A 22,457-nucleotide genomic window follows, 5' to 3' on the forward strand; every position below is an offset into this window, starting at 1 on the left:
CCTTGCACCTCTTCAGCATGGGGTGAACGAGGCAGATATGCCGTCCTCCACACATCTTGATCGCCGTGCCCCTGTCTTGACCTGCGCCGTCTGACTTCCCCCAGCTTGGTGGAAACCGACGACCTGGTTACGATAGAAATGCGGTTCCGGTCTCCGGGAGCCTCCGGGGTGCGTTCGGCTCCGGGAGTTTGTTGGCGATGCCGATCTGCGGACCGCATTCCCCGCTGGCTTGCGGTTGCGGATTTCCTGCTCCTTGTCTTGTCTCGCTTGGACCGCCCTCCTGAGCCTTTCTGAGATCTGATTTCTCTCTGCTGGTCATTTCGGCGAGACTTTTGCCTCCCCCTACTAACCACGCTGCCCCGGGATCTGGAGCTTACCGTTGAGCCGACTCTGCTCGACAGGCCGTTCATGGCACGAATGGCATCCAGGCTCGAACCATTCGACAACGCCATGAGGGATTCGTAGTCGACCGGCTGATGCTCATGTCCTCCCAGGGCATGTACGACATTGGCCAGGGCGGTGGTGAGCTTCTTTACGATGCGTCTCAGAGCAGATCGCGCAGGAGCTGGGGCATGCTTCAGATCCACGGCTCATGTGGTTTCACAAATATACACAGGCATGACTCACCATCGCCCTTTTCAAACCGAGCACCATTCTGCGAGAGGCGCGACGAGTATGCTCGGCGAATTCGGGCTCTATCAGAACGAAGCGAGCTGCTCAGCTCGGAGCGGGTCTCGCTGGCACTGGCAGCTGCTTCATGACGATTGCTGCGGAAACGCTTGAGGAGAGACAGGCAGTCTGTATAAGTGTCGAGCAAGGAGGCAACAGTGGCCCCAAAATTGCCCATGATATGGTGTAATAACAACTCGGCTCGGCGGCGTGGCGTATACTGTACAGTAACAGCGACAACAAAACAAGACCCGAAACTGCTCCGCCAGATTGCATAAGAATCGCGAGACGACGTCAAAGGGGGCCCGCCACAGGGGACTGCACGTGGGCGCAAACAAGTTCTTTTGCAGAGGCGCGCTGTGGGTGTGTCAAGGGACGAGGCAGTCAGCGGCCCACAGTCTCCCACTCCCAGTGGCACTCCCGCCCACAGTCATCACCCACGACCACCCACCCTGATGTCCGTTACGTACTGCGCTTCCGCTCGGAGCTTTCACGGATGGGGATCATGATCGATGGCGGGTTGGGTTGCCTTGGTCCAAGCTCTCGTGTCCACGAATCCGCACACAAGAGAGATTGGGGATTTCACACCGTACCGAGTCCAGCCGGTTCCAGAGAGAGATCCATGGCCATGGATCCATGGAGGATGGAGACATCAAGACTACGACGTACGCATTGCAATACCGACTTCGGAATGCATCCCAAAGAGACCCGCTGGTGCGAACCTTGGCGGACGTGAGCCCAAACGAGCAAGTTTGTTTGATAACCCTGCATCAACCATGGCAGCGTCGATAACGGCGGCATTTGAGAAGCCAAGGAGCCAAGAGTGCAGACGGAAGGGCAGAAGGGAGACTTTAAAAAGGAAGCAGAGCCAAGAAATAACGCCCTTAGGGCCGACTCTACGAGCGACCTGAGTAAGGTACAGCGCAGTAAAGTTGGGCGGGCGTTGGGGGGAAGTGTGACACACCGATGACGGCTTCGCCCTCCCGTCAATCAGGTCCCGCGATACTACGGAACGGGGACCGCGAGAACCAGAGAGATCAACAGGCGCAAGCGGGTGCGGGAAGAGCCACAAGAGGTCAACATCAACACCAGGAGCAGGAGGCCAGGCCAATCTTGGCATCCAAAAGGGTGTGGGGGTGGACCATCCAGAGAGCGTCTGCTAATCAGCTCAAGGCGGCCCGCCCTTGTCGTCTCTTGTCTCGACCCAAGCGTCCCATCAATCACCAGCGCAATCCCGACCATGGATCGCAACTCATGGTGCAAGAGCCCTGGCTCGAAGAATTCAACCCCTTGCGCCCGTCACGACCACCACCGCGTGGCCGCCCCCAACTTGCACGCAACCACCCATCCATCCATTGTCCTTTTCTTTGTGGTCCCCCAAACATGACGGGAATACACATGGGATAAGACACACAGGCACCCAGGGACCGAGAACCAAGGACCGGCAAGGGGCCAAAGGGTCATGGGAGCCCGGGGGGGGGGGCGTCGGGGGTCCGGGGGGGTCCAGCCAAGCAAGCGTGGACGGGTTATCAATCAGTGCAAGGTGTGGGTGGGCGTCCATCCGAGGGAAGAAAGAAAATTTTATCGCCCTTCTGCCCATCAATACAGAGCGTACACGCGCGCCCAGGGTCTGAGGGTCCTGCGGGCTGGGACAGTTTTGGACCAGAGCTGGCGCGTCGCAGCAAATCAAGACGTCTGCGCTATCTGGGTCTTCTGGGTCTTTGCTGGGGCTCTACTGCATCCCCTGAGTTCTCCGTGCCCCTAGCTCTGCCCTTAGATCCTTTCTTCTGCCTCTGGTGGGTGTTCTCTCGGCGTTCCGTGGGCCCTTCCCGGCCCCTCCAAAGCCCTCAAGGTCCTACCAGCACGTCCCCGTGGTGAACTTGACCGTGGGTCCCTTTGCGTGGGCCTGTCGTTTGTCCCTCGTTGCCCATCGCGGGCCTTTCTTTGCCTTGCCTTGCCTGGGCCGGGCTGGGGCTGCGCTGCTCCGCTGGGCTACGTACTGTACTGGGCTCTCCGTGTCCTGGCCGCGTCCCCCCACCCTCGTCGTCGCCTGTGGTGCCATGGCCCTGCGGGTCTCGACGTGGGAGTTGTGATGCCATCAGCCAGCCAGCGGGCGCAACCGGTCTGGGATTCGTGGGTTGCCCGTCGACGTTGATGGCGAGAGCGGATGATAACGTCGCAGCAGTGGATCCCATTCAGCAGCACCCTTTCGGGTCCGCTAGCGAGATACCTCTCGCCGCATTTCGCAATCGCTCGCAATCGCCCTTCCCGTCGTCCTCTGCCCGCCTCGACTCGACATTCAGTCGCCTCGAATCGCTTGACCCGCAGACCTGGTCTGCGTACTCTGCTAACACGGTTGGCCGGAATCGCTCAACCCAGCATCCCTGGGGCTCGAATCTCGACATCGCCCTGCTTTATGATTAGAGCCGCCCGCCTGCTGCCCTGTGGGTTTTCCCTTCCGCGCTCCATCTCATATCTGGCTCCCACTGCCGCCGAACTTTCCATGGACGACGTATCTCGCCCTCGATCCCTCTCATCGACGCCTAGGTTCGACGAACCCCAATGTCACCGTCTCCCTCTCGCTCTCCCCCACCGGCCTCGACGCCGCAGCTCGACGAGTCTCAGCTACCAAAGGGACAATGTCGCTACATCCTCATGATCCCCGAGCTCAAGGGCCAGCGGTGCGGCTGCATGGGGTTTGACCACAACAAATCGCTTCCTGGTGCCACATGCCACTGCGGCCATCTATCCTGCTTCCATGTCCCTTCGGCGGACGCGCCTTCGCCTATCAAGAACAAGGCCGAAATTGAACTCATCAAGCAACGCGTCCGGGAGATCGAAGAGAGCCTGGACAGGAACGACCATGATCGCCTCTCAGGCCTGATCTCTCGCATCAGCGAGTTGGAGGAGACTGTTGAGAAGAACAAGGAGGAAGCTTCAGCTGAACTCAAGGGCTCCTATCGCAATGCCTCGGCCGCATGGCAGCTCGTCTCCCAGTTGGAGCAGACAGTCAAGAAGCTGCAGGAAACCGTCCAATCGCATGACGAGCAGATGACCAAGACGGGAATACAGGTGGACGACTTGGTCAACCGTCAGCTGGAATTACTGGATAGCGACGAAATGATGGAGGAGAGAATCGAGAAGCTGGAAAGTGCCGAGCCCTTACTATCACCGCCTCAAGATATCGACTCTGCCGACACACCTTTTGAACCCTTACACCTATCGCCCACAACTATCAACACTCAACAACAAACTATCAACCCCCCACAACCTAACCAGACCTTTCGTTCCCCAGCTATTGGACCCTTGAGACCGTGGACCATCCATGTCTCCCTGATGCCCTCCAGAGAACAACCATTTCCATTTGAAAAGGACACCACCTCATACAAGAGATGTCTATCCCGTGGCTTACACCGAATGATCGCAGTGGAAGGTGATGATGCCCACGCCTTCACAACCGCCGTTTCGCGGGCCTTTCAATCCCTACTCAAAGGCCGGCCGTGGATGCCTCTGCAAGCAAAGCTATGCGATGCCGAGCGTCTTCAAGGCTTGCCCATGCTTCGTCAACTGGAACCCTCTTTCATGCACGGTCAATACGATAGGGCCTTCCTTCGACAGCACTGTGCCGTCCTCGACGTAAGTGGCAAGATGGACTCGTTGTACATTGCCATGGAGCACGACACGCTGTCGTGGAACTTCCTGAAGCGATCGCCCATCTACCTTGAGGGGCTCGAATCTGCATGGGAGCACGACGTCGTGCTCGACCAGAAAGACGACCAAGACCCATCATCCAGAGATCACTATGGTGACGAGGGCGGTGATGAGTCACCCCCTGCCGGCAACATCGTTGGAGCCTTTAAAGGGCTGAAGCGCAGCATGTCTGAAGTATCATGCTCATCAAGCCTGGACGACCCAGAAGGACCCCTCACGAAACTGCCACGGACGTGCAAGTCGTCCCGACTAGAGATGCGACGCGGAGTCGAGACTGCGCGATAGGATGAGGAGGGATCAGGACGAGAGCACGGCACCACCGACAACTAAACACCATTTTGCGATTTCACTCACGGGCATTAGAAAAGGGACACCAAGGGATTATGAAAGCGACTGGTTTTCTCTGCACTGGGCATATAATTGGGGCGTTCAGACACTTTTGGGAAACTACTATTGAGATACCTCGGGCACTGCACTGGCCCGTCTTTGACAGAAAAGAAAGGCTCGCTCTTTTTCGGGATGGTATGGCTTGGGATAAAGGGATTTGGTTTTTGGGTTTGGATTTGATTAGAAGCATAGACGAAAAGAGGTTGGAACATCCATCCCGAAACTTGTACATGTACACATAGGAAGAAGAGGATTCCTCATGTTTGAGCCTTTGCTTGCTACCTACGCTACGCTACGAAACGATACCGATTTTGCCACGAGGGGCCTCATGTTTCACAAACAGAGCCTCACGAGTGATGATACGAGAGATGACGGTGTATCCGCCCTGGTCCAAGACATGTGTTGGAATGATATTGGTCTCCTTTGTTTCCTCTCACCACGGCGACAACAACACAGCTTGGCTGAGATGCTTTGACAATAGATAACGCCATACCGCCCTCGGGTGGTATCGCTTCCACTCAGCCACCAGTGTCAGATAGAACCCCTGCACCGCAGGAATGAGGCCTCATTGGGCCGATTAGATCTTTTTTTCTTCCTGAGGCGGCATGAGGGCCAAGGTGAGATTCTCCCATGCCGCCCGCCCGCCGTCAAACGGGCCCTATCACGGATGGTGGGGGTCGGTGAGCCTCAAACAGAGGCGGTCATGGCTTTTTTTCTTTTCAGTCGCGTATAGTTACAAGGGTCGGTCCCTTTGTACCCAAAGAACTCTAATCAAACTGCCGTGTTGCTTATCTCGGTTCCGGAGAGCCGGATGGGCATCCCGTCTTTGTTCATGTTCCCAGACCGCCTTATGACCGTTTGTATTGGATCTGCCGGCATAAAGTTGCTCTCGGCCATGACGTCGGGCGTAAACATTACCTGCGTGCACTATGTTTGTTTGTTTGCATTAGGGCTATGCTGATATATCTAGACACCTCGGTGTGTCTGTCATAGATGTCAGAAAGGCCCTGGACATCTGAGGCCGACATCTGAGGCGCCTAGATAATCTTTGTCGTCACGTGTGGCTGCAGATATGTATCCAATCCTCATCATCAAGGGGGTGATATCTGGCCGTGAAGAGACATGACAGCACTTCACACTTCTTGCTTGCTGGCTCAGGATCAAGCCTAGTTTGTTTGCCGACGAGTCATCGTATGCTATCACCCACCATGCCAAAGTGTAATTCAACCGTTCGAAATCCCTACAGCCTTGTAAGATGGGGAGGGAGCCTTGTCGTTGTTTCATGCAGCCAGAGACGATGAGGCTGAGATCAACGTGGCATCCCTGTGAGGGCATCGTCACAAGGCAGTCTGCACTCTCCAAACTTTAACCAGGGTGTTGAGGCGATCTTTGAAAAGCCAAGAACCAGTTCTTTCATCCCAACTTTTGATCGTCAACGGCATAGCATTGGATCCAATGGGAAGTGTTTGTTTGTGATGCTAGAGTATCAACGGTTTGGACGTCCCAAGTTGTAGCGGCTCAGCGGGTACCTACAGCGCGGAGGGCACCTGGAAGCTTAGCGGCGGAGAAGCCGGGCTCTTGCTCCGATCGGCCCATTTGGGACAACCTCCAAACGGGACATCAGCCTCAACCTTGGCCTTTTCACATCCTTCTTTCATCTTGAATCACGGCCTGTATAATAGATTTGCTCTCGACAGTTAATCGCACACTGCAGAGCGAATTAGTCAATGCTCCTTTAGCTTGTTCATCTCTTCTCTCTTCAGCTACACCTCACAACTCGCTCCTCCTCCACGCTTAACATCCACACGCAGCCTCACCACCATGGATCTCGATATCGAGATGGACGACGCCGTCGACACGGCCCCCGACGCGCCCGTTGCCGATCTCGGTCGCGATGACATCCTAGTAAGACTGAACCGCTCTGCCTCGCTCCGCGACAAACGGAATTGACCCCCATCACAGCAGCCCGACGAACCTGAGGAACCGGGCGAGGTCGCCGACGACGAGCCCACGACCACCGACGACTCCAAGACTCTGATCCCCAACAAGATTCACCTCCAGGGTGTCGACAGCTTGCACACCTCGGACATCAAAGCCTACGTCAAGGCCCATTTCGGCGACGTGGATAGAGTCGAATGGATCGACGACTCGTCCGCCAACCTCCTCTTCCCCTCCGAGCCCACGGCGCGCGACGCCATTGTCGCGCTGAGCTCTGTCCCCGTGGCCGACGCCACCGCCCTAGCCATTGGCGAATCCCTCCCCGCGAAGCCCCTCGAGGGCAAGCCAGAGATTTCTCTCCAAATCCGCTTCGCCGTCGCGAGCGACAGGAAGCAGGCCGGCGCCGCCCTCCGAAGTCGATACTACCTCCTCCATCCGGAACACGACCCCGAAGAGCGGCGCAGACGCAACCAGGAGAACCGCTCCAGGTATCGAGACCGCGAGGGTGATTACCACAGGAACAGTGGCGGCAGACGGAGACGCAACTCGGACGACGAGGTTGAAACTTATGAAGCCAGCATGTACGACGACGCGCCCCGACCGGAACGGAGAAGGCGCGATTCGGATTTGATAGATGAACGACCGCGCTCATACGCTCGCGAGAACCGAGGAAAAGAACTCTTTACTGGCCGGAGGTCACAGCGAGATCGGTCTGCGTCGCCGGCTCGCGACGGTGACGGTGACGGTGACGACCTCATGGGCGAGCGAGCGAGTTCTTCCGGCAACAGAAACAGGGCACGCGCTCTCAAGGATCGCAGATCAGCAGACAACGGCGCCAAGGAGCTATTCCCGGTCAAATCGTCTATTAAACAGTTTGGCGGAGGAAACCTGGACCATCTCGAGGCAGCCATAGGATCGGCGGGCCTGAGGGAAGAGGACCGCCCCAAGATCGTTTCAGTGCCGACCACAAAGCCCAGCGGCAGCAGCGCGTTTAACATACGCGGCATGGCGAACCAGCAAGGCAGCGGCGAAGGCTTCTCCATCAAGGGAGCTGCGGGAGCCAATGCTCGAGAACTGTTCCCTTCTAAGCTGGGCGGGAGCAATGCGGGCAAGGAGCTGTTTGGCGGTGGAAGGTCTAAGCAGCGGCAGAAGGCTGAGGATCTCTTTTCCTAGGAGGACGGGGGGCGAGGAAATGGGGGCTTTGGGTCAACTATACGGATGCATTGAGTTGGGCTGGGCTGGACTTGGACTTGGGGTTGTGCATGCATGCATATTGGTGAATAGATTGGTTTTGATACGATACCACGGCGCAATAAAATCAGCAGCCATAGTCTGGGCAGATTGTCTCGTCTCGTCTTTGTCTCCAATGTTGCCTTTTACGATTAGCTTCCATCTTGATATTTCGAGTTACCCTTTACTCGACTATTGGCTATTGTAACCTCATATAACGAGTCTACCACCATTTCTCTACAAGGACGCGTCTCTTGTCAAGGCCTCCCTCTCCTGTAAGGCCTTCAACAAGCTCATCCGTCATTCCTTGAGGCCCACACACATACACAAGTCCCTCATCCGGCTTCTCACCCACAGCCTTTCTAATATCTTCAACACCAAACCGTCTAGTCAGCACCTGGAACCCAGCGTTCCCCACCTCCTTGTTTGCTCCTCCCGTTGCAAAGACCTTTAGCTCACCCTTGAGCTTCCCTTGAGCAAACCAACCAGCAATCCTCTCCAAGAAGAGAACCTCCTTGAGTCCTCCCTTGGGCACCTTACTAGCATATAGAACTCTTACATCAACGTCATGTTCTCCATCAGTGATGTGTCCCATCATGCTAACAAGCGGATTAATGCCAACACCCCCAGCAACAAACACCACACGACGTATCCCATCCATAGACACATCCTGCGGTGGAAAGACAAAGCTCCCCCCTACTCTAACCTGGAGCGTCGAGCCCAGGATTTCAGATGGCGGCTGCCATAGCCATGCGGCGGGCGGGTTCTCGGGAGACGCCTGCACGGCGAGATCAACGTACGGCTCGTTTGCGGAGGAGGCATCTGATGGTCGAGACGTGATGGTGAAGCCGCCTGGCTTGTCGGCGCCGGGGACGTATGTGTCGAGCCATTGGCCGGCAGAGAACTGCATACAATCAGTGAGGTTCTTATGGGTATCTCATGCTTGACTTCAACGTACCTTGACGGGTCGAGGGAGCAGCAGATGGAATGACCGGATTCCCTCATTGACCTGCTCTATCTTGCTGAGCTTTACAGGTAGGAGACTCTACGAGCTATGTGAGCATTCAGTCTCCATTGTAACAGGCATACCAACCTCATCGCGAGGCTCTTGAGCCGTTCGCTCGATATGAGTAGTCCGGTTGGTCGACATGGCTACCACGAAGGACTTGACAGGACGAATAGTTGAACTCTGATACAAGGAAAGCACTCGTCTATACGATAGCGGTATCTTGAAAGGCATGAATAGAGGTTGTTACAAGTGAGAGTTGTTCAAACAACAATAATTGGCTTGCATGCAGTCTTGTGTCACTGACTGTGGGGGTTCACAAGTCATAGACTCCAAAGCCAATCGATCGATCGTCAAGCTGAGTAAGGCAAGAAACACACAATGCACCAGTATGGAACATCAACAGTGCTCGACATTTCAAACGAGTTTAATTATTGAAATTTTGTTGCAATGAACAAGAATTGATGCTTTACCGTCCGTTTTAGGATTCCATCTCCCCCCCAAAAAGCTCCAGCTCCTATAAGTCATGGCCCCCCGAGCCACATTACCTTGTCGACATCCAGTGCCCGTCAACTCATATACACAGACAGTTCCATGCTTAGATTCTAAGCAGGCTCTGTCCAGTTAACCTGCTCAATGACCTGTCCAGCAGCAGGGTGTGTATATCCGATCCTCAGACGGAGTCGCAGAGGCTACAAAGACTATTAGCATATTGACAGTATGACATAGGAAATGTATAGAACTTACCCCCTTGCTTCCAGACACCCTCATCATCTGGGTGGCTTCAGCTCCAGGTCCAATATCCGAGGAAGAGATGCTCAGAAGCTGAAGTTTCTGGGACTTGGGAACGGCAGCCTGCAGCGACACGTTGGACAGGCCAGCCGCGCCCGATGTGTTGCGGAACTTGGCAGTAGCCTGGATAAGGCCTTCAGCGTTGCGCTGGATCTGGAACGTCACGTTGAGATCGTTGTTGTCGTAGCAGGGGATGCCAGCAGGCGCTGCCGGTGCCTGGGGCTGAGGGGTCGAGGAGGAAGCAGCAGACATGAGGTCGAAGCTTGATGATGCAGGGGGAGCGGGAGACGCGGTAGCAGATCCAGGAGCAGAACCGAATAGATCCATGATAGATGAAACATTGGATTGCTGAGGAGGCGGTGAGGTTGAGCTTGGAGGAGGAGAGGTGGTGCCGCCAAGAATGTCAGCCAGAAGATCAGTGTTGGTCGTCGAGGGGGCGTTAGACGGCGTGGCAGCTGGCGCGTCCATGATATCAAGGAGATCCTGTTCCGTCGGCTTAATGACTCGTGATTTCCGGTTGGCAGCCTTCTTCTTTGTGGGCGCAGGTCCAAGGACTCGCGACTCCTCCTTGATCTGGGGGATGGGCATCTTCTCGAGAACACCCCGTCGGATCTGGTCAAAGCTGAAGAGGTTGTTGTACTCAACCACTCGCTGCTGGATCTCAACATCAAGACTTGTCTGGTGATATTGCAGAAGTCGTCGAATCTTCTCGATCTGAGCGGCATTGGTGAATCGGGTTGTCAACTTCATGAGTGCCGTCACAATGTACTCGGTAGAGACCTGCGTGGCATAGGCGCTGTTGAGGATAAGGGAGAACAGTTCAACAACCTCGTGCTCCTTGACCTCCTGAACAAGCTCCTCCTCCTCATACTGCCCACCCTTGAGGAGAACATCCGCGTACTCGCCGATGCACCAGGCGCCAGCCTGTGTCAGACTCTCCTGGGTAATGTCCTTCTTGAGGTTGATGTACAGTTTTTGCACCGCATAAGTCTGGAGCTCAGGGGTAGTGGCGACCAGACGGACAAACGACGAGAGGATCTGCTCCTTGACGTAGTTGCCGGCCAGCGACAAGACACGAAGCATAGTGTCAAAGTGCCATCGCTTGTTGGGCGCAAACTTGTCGGCAGCAATGCCAATCTGGCTGGTCATGGTCGGCTTAAACTCATTGTCGGCAACCTCAAGGAAGGCCAATAGCTCCCGGATTAGGACTCGGACATTGGTCTCGTTGATCAAGGTGAAGCTCAGATCCAAAGCTCGGCGTCGAATGCTGATATCGGGGTCTCTCAAACATTCCAGAATCGTATTTCGGTGCCTCTGCACGGCATTGGGCTCGATGGCGACCACCTTGATCAGGGTGTTGAGGGCCACGTATCGGATGTTGTTGTCGCGGTTGGTAAGGAACTTGCCCAGGATGTTGACACCCAGTACCCTCAGACCAGAGTCGGCTTCGATGTCGAGGATGGTTCGGACGGCTTCGTAGAGAATCGAGTTACCGACGTTCTTGGACGATTCCGTGTTAGTGGCAACCTGTGCTAGGATATCGTTGATCTGCTCGCTGGTCTCGGCGTCGCCCACAGCCAGGACCCTCAGGAGGTGTAGAATCTTGACCTGCAGGAAGGGATCCGTAATGCCAGTAACATCATGCTCGGGTGCGTAGCCTGAAGTCGCGAGGCCCTTGAGAGTCCTGACGAGTCCAGGGACAAAGGACCTAAACTTCTCAACGATTCCCTCCTCTCCGCCCTCCTCCTCATCCGCCTCGCAAAGGCTGGTCACCAGGGTCAGTCCGCAGAGCAGGACACCGTGGTTCCTATCCGCTAGAAGCTGCGTCGCCTTCTCGAGGAAGTGCTCCTGCAGATCCGGCACCTTGCGACATATCCTCATGGCGCAGAGGGCAGCCTTTCTTCGAATGTATGGGTTGGAGGTGGAAATGAGGTTTTCGATTTCGGGGAAGAGATCTCTCGACATCTCGATCGACGCAATGTTTCCCAGCGTGCAGAGCGCGAGGCCGACGACATATTGATTGGAGTGTCCGAGGTCACTGGGCCAGAGGTTAGCAGCCAGTTGGCTACATCAGGGGTTATGGCATGGGCCTACTTCTTGAGTGAGTTGGTGACAAGCGTCAGAACCTCCTGGTTCTCATCCAACAGCAAACTGGTAGCAAGGTGTCCTAGGCGCTTATCGGCGAATCGAGGCGAGGCCAGGAGCTTCAGACATTCGATCTGTCCAAAGTGGGTTCGCTCTCCGAGGGTGAAGAGGTAGAGCAGCTTTGCGACATTGTTCCGACTATCCCAGAGTCAGCACTACAACGCCCCAGGATAGCATTGCTAGCCAGCAGTCCTCCAGGCTGCACATAGCACCCACCGAATGTTATGATCATGGCTCTCCTCTCTGAAGCTGGCGCGGATTGCAGCGCTCTCCTTCTGGATGACAGCTCGCTCGTCGGCAATCGTCTTGGCCGCACGCACGTTTCGAATGAACTGTTTCACTGCGCCAGGTAGAAACACAAAGTAAGTCCTTGTCCGATCAAGTCGCGGGGGGATGGCTCGTAGAGCAGGGACGTCGGCGCCGTACGGGAACTCATCTTGAGGAGAACGACCCAGCGGTTGGGCCGTCTTGTCGATGCTTATCCAGGGGTCGTCGAGAGAGCGGTTCAAGGTGGCTAGAAGCTCAATCAGGTCCAGCAGGGAGCAAATATCCAGATGAAGCCTTGAGAAGGACGACAAGAGGATGGTGGTCGAGGTGGTGATTTGCAGCCTTGCTGTTGGCTCAAGGCAGCTGTTTAAAGAGAGGGTAGGTTGCGCCGTCACGGGTTAGTGACGGTGTGTGCTGCTGTGCTGTGCTTCTGCTTGCGTTGCGGCGGCGGACACCTTTCAACGTGGGGCACGGGCACGGGCACGGGCTCCACTGCCCCCGAGCCTGAACCCCTTGGCGACCTACCTCTGTTAGTCATCCGCCATGAGCTGAATGAAGTTATCAAGACGGATTGATGAATTAAATGTTCATCTCTAATGGGTCATATGGTCGAATAGAAAAGCGCAGATATAGAATCAATGCCATGGCTTATGACTGCATAATTTCAACATGAACAAAAAAGACTAAATTACACGCCAAGCCCACTGTTATAGGATCTCGGCCGTTTCCATCTTCCTCTCAAACCCAATGCCTCTCATTATCCATCTCCATGCATGTTCCTCCTCCTGATATTCATGTCTCCTCACTGCCTACTGTACATCTGGGCGGCTCAGTGGGTGCGCTTCCGTGTTCAGCACCCACTTGTCCAGGCTGATTACGTCGAACTCGCTAAAGATGAGGTAGAAATACTTGAGCGTCTCGGCCAGCCAGAAACTCTCCATGCTGTCCATCTTGACCGGTTCCGTCTTGGTCACATCGTCCACCGCCGACGCCGCAATATCTGTTCGCGTGACCTTTTCAATCGTCTCAAACATGGTCCACGCCTTGTCCATCCAGCTCGAGTCACCGGTAATTCGGTACATGATGAAGATGGACTCGATCGCCTCCGGTCTGAGAATGTATCGTCCGTCAGTCACCCCCGTCATTCCCTTGGGGATATTGTGCTTCTTGACGATATCCTGGACAGTAGGTTTCTTCCACTCTGATGCTCTCATCGGTGGGGGGTTGAATTCAGAGGCATGTTGCTCCTCGACGGCCTTGAGCCACCTCTCCTCACTCCAGACACAGTCGTTGGTCGCTGGTGTATCGGCATTCCCGCATGGGATAAAGTGGAAGATTTCTGGGCCAAGTCCGGTCTGTGTAGCATGGTAAGACCAGACGCAGCCTTCTGTGAGCTGTGTAGCAATCTCGAGATCGGCTGGGCGGTTAAAGATGCGACTAGCCATTGCCACCATGCCGCCGGCAAAGCAGGTCAGGTGCTGGCCTCGGGGGACTGAGCTATACTTGGGCTGTTCACCAGGTAAATCTGTAACCTGGTAGTCACCCGAGATAATGATGGGCTTCTCCCAAGGCGTCAGTGCCCTCCTGAACAGATGCTTCATGGCGACAGGGATGAAGTTCTCATATAGTTGCCGCGGCTGGTCAACTTGGCCGTTAAGAAGGAGATACTGCTTGGGCAGATACTCGTACAATGAGTCTGACATGCCTCCCAGGGTGAAGTCGGTGCCCGCATGGAAGGTAGGCGTGTAAGCGTCAATGACGACGGGCCACATGCCGGGAAGACGGGTGTTGAGCTGCGTAGACTCAAACTGGTCACCAATTCGCTTCACCGCATCGTAATATCTCATGTCGTTGGTGAGTTGAGATAGTTTGGTGAGTTCCAGGCTCAGAGAGCCAAGCTCCGAAACGAGAGCTTCCCTCGATGCTGACTGCTGCTGTCCATATGCAGCCCTAAATCAAGTGTGAGAAGATGAACAAACTCCATAAGCAGGGATAACTTACTTCTTCCACTCCCATCGAGTGACGGGCATGTGATTGGGAGTATCAAAGGCGCACATAATCAGGTTGCCAACCTCGATGGCCTTCTTCAGGAGAGTGGCATGAGTCCTGCCGCTGAGTTCATAAGCTGAGAGAAAACCTCCCAGGTAACGTATGGTAGTCTCAAAGATGTTGATGGAATTCATCGAGCTCTTTGTAAAGTCAATTCCGTCTGCTGCGGCGACAGCCTTTGTGAACTCATCCTTCATGTCCATGATCCATAGCGTGTCGAGAGAGTCGACCAGGGTGGCAGCCCATCCACCAAAAGGATCCTTTGACTTGCCGGTCAGAGGGGTCACTTCATCGTGCATCCACGCGTAGTTTGAGTAGCCACTCCAGCTGTGCTCAAAGCTCTTCTTGACAGCGGTCAGACGGGTCAGTCGAAGCTCCTTGGCGACGGCGTTTTCGGTGGGCGGGACAGCTTGGATCTGGGGGATCTTGACATTGGCGCCGCCCTTGGGTAATGTGGCCAACTTATCGGTCGCGATGGGATACTTTGCAGGCCGTCGCGTCCAGGCATTGGGACCCTTGCCCTCGAGGGGATCTTCCTCGCTGAATAGAGTAAAGGAGCCCGAGTTTGACAGATACCAAAAGCACAGGATCCAGACGCACGCGACACCAAGCCAGAGGCGCCCACGACGAAGAGGGCCGACCATTTTGTAGTACACGGGCAAAACCCCCGAGAGGCGACGCAGGGTCAACAAGAGAGAGGGAGGCGCAATTCAGGACCTCACATGGCAGGCCCAAGACGGGGAAAGGCTGAGGAAGATGAGGCGCGGGGACTGGTACGGGGACGTTGCAGTTGCAGCTGTCAGAAAAGTTTGGGCTTTTCGCGATGTGATGTGTCTGTCTCAACTAGGAGCAAAGGGACGGGAATCAGAATCAGCCTCATCTAACTCGAACCGAGCCTAGGCAGCTTAAGTTGGTAGCGGCTGAACCTCGCGGCTTTTCCTGCCGGAGCTCGTATAAAGGGAAGGGAAGGGAAGGGCAGCCAAGGCATCCTTCTTCTCGCAGACCGGGCCTGTTCTCGCCCAACGCCAGCCATGCCATGCCATGTCTGATGTGCCAGTGCCAGTGTCTGTGGCTGGTGGCTATTGAACACAAATTGCGACGAGCTGTCTAACACGTGCAATGGAATGCACAGCCTTTGAAATACGACAGGGCCATTCATCAATGCTCGCTCATGCTGCCCTTGCTTGGCGTCCATCCTAATATTGACACCCATGCCGAGGTGTAGGACAGACTTGGAGGACAGGTTGTCGGCTAGAATAAGCTACTGCTGCTGTATGCCTCTTCTCTTCCATCTCAGCTCGTGCTGTCAACCTCCAACAGCTGGAGCGGCAATCACTTCAACTTCCACCGACACCATCATATACCTTGTAATTACAGCGTGCTTCACGAGATCAACTCGTACTTGTGGGGTCGATCCCAGCTCCTCCCTTGCACCATGGACTCGCATCCATGGAGCATGTGTGGGCATAGCGTCCCTCGTAAGCTGACCCGGCTACCTGCTCCGAGCCTAGCCAAATCCCTTTAGCAAGGAGCGCTGCGAGCTGCCATCCACTAGACGCCCCAGATTCCTCTCAACAAAGGGCTCATCTGGCCCCCTGAACAGGAGCATCAGCACGGCGCCCTGCGACTGGCCATTCAATGCCACGTAGGATGTTGTCGAGACGTATTGCACATCAAGATAAGCACTCAAGTCTAGGCCCCGACGATACGGCCAATTTGCCGAGCCCCTTATCGGAGAAGGCCTAGGTGGGCTGGGCTGTAGGGCTGAGAGACATCCTCCTCAGTGCATGCTGAAAATGGCCTTTCTGACCGCTCGCCGCCCCTCATCAGAGTGCCTCAACAGTCTTGCAACATGAGGCTGGCTGTACATGTCAGCCGTCAGCGTGTCACAATTTGAACCTGGCGACACGCACATAATCACACTGTAAAGCCCAGATCAAAGATTATGTGGAAAAATTGCTCTGTTGTCATGATTCATGAGCCATGTAGATAAAAAACCATGGGACAACAACAGCCGTGGAGACATGAGTAAACACGGAAAGCTAGTCACTCCTCACAACTTTGGCCCAACTATCGAAGATGTCCTCCGAATCGCTTGCAGTTTTGCTATTAAATAAAGAAGAGTACCCGTGCTCCCTAGGACCATGCGCACTCGCTGCCAGCGTTGGTATGCAAATGGCATGCCTAGGGATTCGGTTGTTCAGGTATCAAGCAGGTCGTTTATTTTTGCATCATGAGCTGGACAAACTCGTTGTCTATAGTCGTGGTCAGTATTGGAAGCTTCGCTGGCAACTTGTCGTCAGCAGTGACGGAAGAGACTCACAGTCGATTCGGCCGTCACCGTCCTGGTCAGCCTCCCGGATCATCTCATCAACCTCGTCGTCGGTAAGCTTCTCGCCGATGGAGGTCATAACGTGTCGGAGCTCAGCAGCAGAAATGAAGCCGTTGTTGTCACGGTCGAAAACCTGGCGGTGAGTTAGCACATCAAGGCTTCAGCGAAGCATGATCCTGCCAACCTTGAAAGCCTCGCGGATCTCCTCCTCAGAGTCGGTGTCCTTCATCTTGCGCGCCATCATGGTAAGGAACTCTTGACACTATTGTCAGTCTTGTTTTGTCGGCCCAGGGTTGTCAAGTTCTACGCACCAGGGAAGTCGATGGTGCCGTTGTTGTCGGCGTCGACCTCGTTGATCATGTCCTGAAGCTCAGACTCGGAGGGGTTCTGGCCGAGGGAGCGCATGACGGTACCCAGCTCCTTGGTGGTGATCTGGCCTAGAGCGAAACGTTTAGTTTACCGTCTCGAAACGATTCGCATCGACTGAAGAGCAGTGTGCGCATAGAGGTTCGATGCATCATGTAATTCGGAAAAAGAATCGGGCTGAGACCGACGAGGGGCTTTGCGAGCAGGAGGGAGAATCACTCACCATCGCCATCCTTGTCCTACGCAAGAGGTTAGCGACAGCCTTGCCAGAAGATCGCCACTCAGAGCAGCGACAGAGAGTGAGAACAACTTACGAACAGGGAGAAAGCCTCCTTGAACTCAGAGACCTGCTCTTCGGTGAGGGAGTCGGCCTACAACGACAACTTGCGTCAGTCTATGGTCTTGAAAACATGGCAACAAAACCATCAGCGTGAGCCCCTCTCATCAAGTCGCCGCGGGGTCAATGCCCATCGGCACTAAGGGGAGAGGGGACAAGGCGGTAAACAACAATGGATGGCGACCACGTCGCGCAGCCAGGCGGAATGGGTAGCAACTCACCATGTTGGTCGTAGGTGATAACAAAAGACGTGATAGTAAAAGTGTGGGTGTCGATCGCACGAGAAAGGAGGAGGATGACTTGGACAAGTTCTGAGGTCGCGGGGTTGTCGAGCCAAGAGAGTCGGACCTTTTCGCTTCACGGGTTTGGAGCTTTCGTGGGGAGTGTCCAAGGTCAGGGGGAAATAATAGGTACCTAAGGCAAAAAGTACAGGACGGCTGGAGAGGGGAAAGAGAATGCACTGTATTTTGCACGGCCCGGGGGCGATGATGGAGGTGCTCCAGGGCTTCCAAGGAGCTTGTTCAGTGGCCGGAGCTCTGCGAAAGGGGCACATGAGGCGCCATAGCGGCGGGGACTGCCGAAGGGGATGGCGTGTGCGGAGCCTCCCCATTGCTAACACTGTGCGGCTCCCTCTCGTTTCCGTTTCAGCAGTTCCCTCAGCTGTCACTGCATGGCAGGAAGCTCCCGTCTGAGGTGAGCCGCGACACTGGGTACGTACCCTCATCTCCCAGAAGGGAAAGGGACACTCCTCGGAAACCCCTGTCGAATGGGACTCCATCCTGTGTCGTAATGCTCCAGTCCAGCTGCTCCCAGCCAAAGCCAGCTACAGATACTGTACCACCAGCCTCAACCCGCATTCGACTCGGTTCGCGATCCTCGCTCATGACGACAACGACACCTTCATTGACCGTCCCATGACGCTCTCCTGGCAACTCGCGCTGCTCGATCCAATTTCGCATTCTTGCTCGCTCTGACGGTCGTTCCTATCCCCGTCTGCGTCCGCCATGTGGCGAGACCGCACTAACCTGTACGAGGGCTCCCATTGTCAACTCATCATTGTTCGCTGTGAGAGCGGAAGCTAATTCTCCTGGGCATCAGATACATCTCCTACCGGCAGTCTTACGCGCACCATCCCACCCCGCGGAGACCATATGGACCCGGCGCTTCTGCCGGCAGCGCCCTTGCCGACTCCTACACTCCCAGTTATGCGAACGACGACCGTCGCGGCCTTCTATCGGCCGGCGCATTCGAAGACGATGGCGACGCCGTGATTGAGATGGACCTGCTTCCCCCTCGCTGGGCCGATGTTTCCGATGAGATCACAGACTTGCTCGCCAACATCGCTACCAAGGGCCAAAGCCTCGAGAAGCTACATCAGAAGCATGTGCTACCCGGCTTCAACGATGAGGACGCCAAGAGGGCGGAGGAGGCTCAGATAGAGAGGCTCACGCAGGATATCACCAAAGGTTTCCATGATTGCCATCGCTGCATCCAACGAATTGAGCAGATGGTGCGTGAGTCTCAACACTCCAATACCATTACAAGGGCCGAGGAAACGATGGCCAAGAATATCCAAATCTCGCTCGCCTCAAGAGTTCAAGAAGCAAGTGCCAACTTCAGAAAGAAGCAAAGCGCATATTTAAAGAGTTTGTTACACCCGAATTTTGGCTCGTCTTGATCTAACCCTGTATCACAGAGCTTCGCGGCATGGGTGGCCTCGGTGCTCTCAGCCCTGTCGGCGAAAGATCCAGCACTCCCCAACCGGGTTCATATTTCGATCCATCACTCCAAGAATCCGATGCCGACCGCTCATTCTCGCAAACTACTCTTCAACAAGCTACTCAACAACGGGTGCTACACTCTAATGATGCCGCCATCGCCCAGCGTGAGCGAGAGATCGAGGACATCGCTCAGGGTATCATTGAGCTCTCGGACCTGTTCCGTGATCTCCAGACCATGGTCATCGACCAGGGCACAATGCTCGACCGCATCGACTACAACGTCGAGCGTATGAACACCGATGTCAAGGCTGCCGAGACAGAACTCAAGGTCGCGTCGGGCTACCAACGGAGGACGACCAAGCGAAAGATCATCCTTCTCCTAATTCTTATCATCTTTGGCATGTTCATTCTGCTGCTGATCAAGCCCAAGAAGCACGGCTAGAAGGCGTCTGGTGATTGACAATGTCAGGATACCCGCTGCCATCCGACGCTCTACGGTCATATAGCGATCCGGGGTGCTCAAGGAGGCAGCTTTTACTACACGGATGTACCACTACAATGTAAAGCAGGTCATGAGGGTCATGTCGCCGATGTACTTGGAGTCACGGTTTTTTGTCTAATAATATTACACTGGCTAGATTTAGCTCTCATTATGCGTTTCATGGTCAACAATGTGGGCTATTTGGCCTTTCATATCTCCTCCTCATCATCACCTCCGTCCTTATCATAGGTCTTCTTGAAGAGCCTAGGATAGTTCTTCCACATCTTGGGCTTCTGGTTCTCGATCTCTTTCGACAACTGAGCAACTCCAGGGAGAATCTCAGAGCCCCATGCCTCATCCACAAGACGCTTCATGTTCTCGGGTGAGAGCTCCCGATTGTCCCTCGCCCTGGCTCTCGCTCGTCCAGGTAAATGTGCCACAGCAATGCGCTTGATGGTTGCACTCCGCACAATCTGCTTATCAATAAAGACGCCCCGGTCGCGCAGGAGGGCCAGGAGGCGAACTCCATACGCCAAGTCAAAGTCCTGAGCCCCCGCTTCCTTGACCTTCATGAGGGACAGCGTCGTCGGCGCCTGAGCCAACGTCTTGTCAAAACCCCATCTCAGGATTGCGCGCTGGAGGCTGTTGTCAAAGATCTTTTGCACTGGGTGCTGCCTGTGTGTAAAGGGTAGATCGGCTGGTATGCGAAACACTTTTTGGATCTTCTTGGTCCGTTTTTGCCAGCCGTCATAAGTATTCTCGTCCGACTCAGACTTGTCGTCTTTGAGCTCCTCCTCTGTGAATCCCATCTCAGCTTTCCAAAACTCTTCAGGGAAATGGCTTCGTTTGCCTTTCACTGGTTCTTCAACTGGGGGGTCTAGCAACAACTCCGTCCTCTCAGATTCCTTGTTTAGCACTACACCCGGTTTAGGGGGCAGGTCTCTCCAGTGAACCGGGATCAGACCCCCATACTCGGGGTTGTATAGTTCGCAGATCTCAAAGCTCAGCGCCTCGAGCTCACTGAAACGGCCGAGACGTCCCAGGTTGTAAAGGAGCATCTGCCAGTACCTGATAGGGATACAGACATCGTGGCGTGCTACCCGCAAGGCAAGGTTGATGGCCCTGTCAAGCTGAGGATCTCCCTGGAGCCCGTAAAACTGTTGTTTGCTGGTTTTTGGGTGGTACCAGATATCCTTGAAAACTCGACGTAGCAGCGCGGCCGAGTTATTCTGCCACAGACTAACTTGGGATGTGTCCATCTCATCAAGGACCAACCTCACGTTGTGAAGATCCTCCTTGGCCAGCATTGCGCGGAGATGATTGTTGAGTTGTTTGGCATGGGAATATCTTTGCTGGGACGTGAAAACCTCCAAAGCCTCCACCTCTTGAAGAAGCCGCTCTCGCCCCCAGTCCTGCTGTCGAGCGGCGGCCGCAAGAAGCAATTGCCGTGTTTCTGGGTCGTCGAACTCATCAGGGTGAATGTCACAATGTAACAGATCCCTGAGCAAGTCATCATTGCCTCCTTGAGCAAAGGACACAACGGCTTTGCAGTAAAGCTTGGGGGCAATGGCAATCCTCAACTTCTGAAGCTGGGCGAGGCGGTCCAATACGCCACGGGCGTCATCTTCTCGAAGGGCAACAGACTGCAGAGAGAGAGGCCCAATGGTCCGCAAGCCAAGCTTGTGCATGAGATTGATCGCAAACTCTGAAGAAGTCCAGGAGCTCGCAAACCATCGAGCTGTGAACTTGTCGCTGTATATGCCCTTGGGCTGGTCTGATTGGGAGTCCTTGGATGTCGAATCTGCCAAGGCACCTTGATCGCTACCAACTAACCCGAGAATTTTCAACTCCTCTTGAGTAAGACCAATTGTGGGAAAGTACCGTGAAGTAAAGTCGAGGAATGGTCTCGACTTTGACGACGTTGGATGGTCGTTGAAAAGAATGAACCTTTTCCTCCAGACGCGAGCCGGATGAGATTGACCCGAGCGAAAGAGAGCCGGCACAACGTAGTCATACAGCTCACGAAATGGACTGAACACATACATCCTCGTCAGGGTTCTCTGGATATCGGGAGAGAAGTCAATGACGAAGCTGGTCAGGAGAGCACCAAAGCTATCCAGGTCAGGACGAAAGCCCGGCATCAGCTTCAGGTGCCAGCGAGATGCAGCGTCATAGTCGCTTTGGCTGAGGTAGAAGTGCATCACTTTCATATACAGCTCAGGCCAACTGAAGTCGTATTCGTCGCGAAGTTGTTCTGCAAATGCGACAAGTTCCTCCATTCGATCTGCGTTTGTTAACGCTGCTTTCAAAATATTGTCACGCAGAAACTCTGCTCGACGTGCAGTTATAATGTGCACCTCTCCGGTCTTTCGGAGCTCCCTGAACATCTCCCATACGCCTTTGTCTCCATGACTGTGACGAGTTGTTACGATTCGACGCTCCCAGTCAGATACCTCGTCCAGCACAGGGTTCTGCGCAGACAGATTCAAGTTTCCGCTCCCACGAAGTCGTACACCCAAAGGCGTAGGTACTCTCGCCTCGCGTGACCCCAATGCTCCATCCTCATAGCGTATTCTCAGCGACCCAGACGTTGTGGACCTCCATTTCTTCTGCGTTGTTGCATTCTCAGCAGTCGAAGAGCATGTGGAGTGATTTGGCAAGCGTGGTGTCGCTAATGGAGGCACGAGAGCCGGGCACCGGGATCGGAGTCGAACGGCGATACTCAAAGACCGGGGGCTTGAGACGGACGAAATTCGTGCTGGTGTCGGTGCATTCGGGAAGCGTTGAATGCGCTTCAGCATTCGATACATAGCCGGTAGTCGAGATCACCAGCTCCAGTTGGATTCACATCACCGCATTGGGTCATGTAAAGGTCGTAGCAGCAAAAGTATAGGTTCGCAATTCGGCATGGATATCCAAATCTTCAATCCGGAGCTCCAAGACTTTTTTGATTCGCGCATCAGTGACCTCGCTCGCGGTAATGGATGCATGGGTCGCGCTAACACGTGCCCACCAACGGGAACGCT

At 54.7% G+C, this 22,457-nt stretch overlaps 7 protein-coding genes across 7 annotated transcripts; 3 read left to right on the forward strand and 4 right to left on the reverse strand.

Moving 5' to 3' along the window:
- Positions 1 to 3,360: 3,360 nt before the first annotated feature.
- Positions 3,361 to 5,051, forward strand: NECHADRAFT_72392 (uncharacterized protein; the record flags this gene model as incomplete). Its single annotated transcript, XM_003047501.1, has 1 exon — positions 3,361 to 5,051. One exon carries the CDS (start codon positions 3,361 to 3,363, stop codon positions 4,663 to 4,665), a length of 1,305 nt encoding a protein of 434 aa, XP_003047547.1. The 3' UTR covers positions 4,666 to 5,051.
- A 1,384-nt stretch (positions 5,052 to 6,435) lies between these two features.
- Positions 6,436 to 8,054, forward strand: NECHADRAFT_101878 (uncharacterized protein). Its single transcript, XM_003047502.1, has 2 exons — positions 6,436 to 6,672; positions 6,730 to 8,054. The coding sequence occupies exons 1-2, from the start codon at positions 6,589 to 6,591 to the stop codon at positions 7,876 to 7,878; spliced, it is 1,233 nt and encodes a 410-aa protein (XP_003047548.1). The 5' UTR covers positions 6,436 to 6,588; the 3' UTR covers positions 7,879 to 8,054.
- Positions 8,055 to 8,158: 104 nt separating this feature from the next.
- NECHADRAFT_96827 (uncharacterized protein) lies at positions 8,159 to 9,085 on the reverse strand (the record flags this gene model as incomplete). Its single annotated transcript, XM_003047683.1, has 3 exons — positions 8,159 to 8,839; positions 8,894 to 8,980; positions 9,029 to 9,085. The coding sequence occupies 3 exons, from the start codon at positions 9,083 to 9,085 to the stop codon at positions 8,159 to 8,161; spliced, it is 825 nt and encodes a 274-aa protein (XP_003047729.1).
- A 276-nt stretch (positions 9,086 to 9,361) lies between these two features.
- Positions 9,362 to 15,026, reverse strand: NECHADRAFT_123234 (uncharacterized protein). Its single transcript, XM_003047684.1, has 6 exons — positions 14,147 to 15,026; positions 12,959 to 14,095; positions 12,095 to 12,355; positions 11,828 to 12,016; positions 9,689 to 11,771; positions 9,362 to 9,633 (listed from the first exon to the last, which is right to left on the reverse strand). Exons 1-6 carry the CDS (start codon positions 14,836 to 14,838, stop codon positions 9,547 to 9,549), a joined length of 4,449 nt encoding a protein of 1,482 aa, XP_003047730.1. The 5' UTR covers positions 14,839 to 15,026; the 3' UTR covers positions 9,362 to 9,546.
- Positions 15,027 to 16,116: 1,090 nt separating this feature from the next.
- On the reverse strand, positions 16,117 to 17,577 carry NECHADRAFT_72399 (uncharacterized protein). The gene is made up of 7 exons (XM_003047685.1): positions 17,451 to 17,577; positions 17,207 to 17,263; positions 17,116 to 17,131; positions 16,838 to 16,963; positions 16,711 to 16,781; positions 16,518 to 16,659; positions 16,117 to 16,449 (listed from the first exon to the last, which is right to left on the reverse strand). The coding sequence occupies exons 1-7, from the start codon at positions 17,451 to 17,453 to the stop codon at positions 16,415 to 16,417; spliced, it is 450 nt and encodes a 149-aa protein (XP_003047731.1). The 5' UTR covers positions 17,454 to 17,577; the 3' UTR covers positions 16,117 to 16,414.
- A 537-nt stretch (positions 17,578 to 18,114) lies between these two features.
- NECHADRAFT_64130 (uncharacterized protein) lies at positions 18,115 to 19,600 on the forward strand. The gene is made up of 3 exons (XM_003047503.1): positions 18,115 to 18,256; positions 18,328 to 18,875; positions 18,926 to 19,600. The coding sequence occupies exons 1-3, from the start codon at positions 18,234 to 18,236 to the stop codon at positions 19,390 to 19,392; spliced, it is 1,038 nt and encodes a 345-aa protein (XP_003047549.1). The 5' UTR covers positions 18,115 to 18,233; the 3' UTR covers positions 19,393 to 19,600.
- Positions 19,601 to 19,640: 40 nt separating this feature from the next.
- Positions 19,641 to 22,232, reverse strand: NECHADRAFT_51040 (uncharacterized protein; the record flags this gene model as incomplete). Its single annotated transcript, XM_003047686.1, has 1 exon — positions 19,641 to 22,232. The coding sequence occupies one exon, from the start codon at positions 22,230 to 22,232 to the stop codon at positions 19,641 to 19,643; it is 2,592 nt and encodes an 863-aa protein (XP_003047732.1).
- Between the last annotated feature and the right edge of the window lie 225 nt (positions 22,233 to 22,457).

This window comes from Fusarium vanettenii (genome assembly GCF_000151355.1).
Source record: "Fusarium vanettenii 77-13-4 chromosome 10 genomic scaffold NECHAsca_14_chr10_3_0, whole genome shotgun sequence".
Taxonomy (NCBI): domain Eukaryota; kingdom Fungi; phylum Ascomycota; class Sordariomycetes; order Hypocreales; family Nectriaceae; genus Fusarium; species Fusarium vanettenii.

Excerpts from the sequence above, each read along its gene's own strand:
- NECHADRAFT_101878 (XM_003047502.1), top strand. The coding sequence starts at position 6,589 with ATGGATCTCGATATCGAGATGGACGACGCCGTCGACACGGCCCCCGAC. Across the intron at positions 6,673-6,729 it reads TCGGTCGCGATGACATCCTA|CAGCCCGACGAACCTGAGGA; the intron begins GTAAGACTGAAC and ends CCCCCATCACAG.
- NECHADRAFT_123234 (XM_003047684.1), bottom strand. The coding sequence starts at position 14,838 with ATGGTCGGCCCTCTTCGTCGTGGGCGCCTCTGGCTTGGTGTCGCGTGC. Across the intron at positions 11,772-11,827 it reads GTCACCAACTCACTCAAGAA|TGACCTCGGACACTCCAATC; the intron begins GTAGGCCCATGC and ends CCTCTGGCCCAG. Across the intron at positions 9,634-9,688 it reads GGGTGTCTGGAAGCAAGGGG|CCTCTGCGACTCCGTCTGAG; the intron begins GTAAGTTCTATA and ends TAGTCTTTGTAG.
- NECHADRAFT_72399 (XM_003047685.1), bottom strand. Across the intron at positions 16,660-16,710 it reads AGATCCGCGAGGCTTTCAAG|GTTTTCGACCGTGACAACAA; the intron begins GTTGGCAGGATC and ends ACTCACCGCCAG. Across the intron at positions 16,450-16,517 it reads CGGTGACGGCCGAATCGACT|ACAACGAGTTTGTCCAGCTC; the intron begins GTGAGTCTCTTC and ends CCACGACTATAG.
- NECHADRAFT_64130 (XM_003047503.1), top strand. The coding sequence starts at position 18,234 with ATGTGGCGAGACCGCACTAACCT. Across the intron at positions 18,257-18,327 it reads TGGCGAGACCGCACTAACCT|ATACATCTCCTACCGGCAGT; the intron begins GTACGAGGGCTC and ends CCTGGGCATCAG. Across the intron at positions 18,876-18,925 it reads GCAAAGCGCATATTTAAAGA|AGCTTCGCGGCATGGGTGGC; the intron begins GTTTGTTACACC and ends CCTGTATCACAG.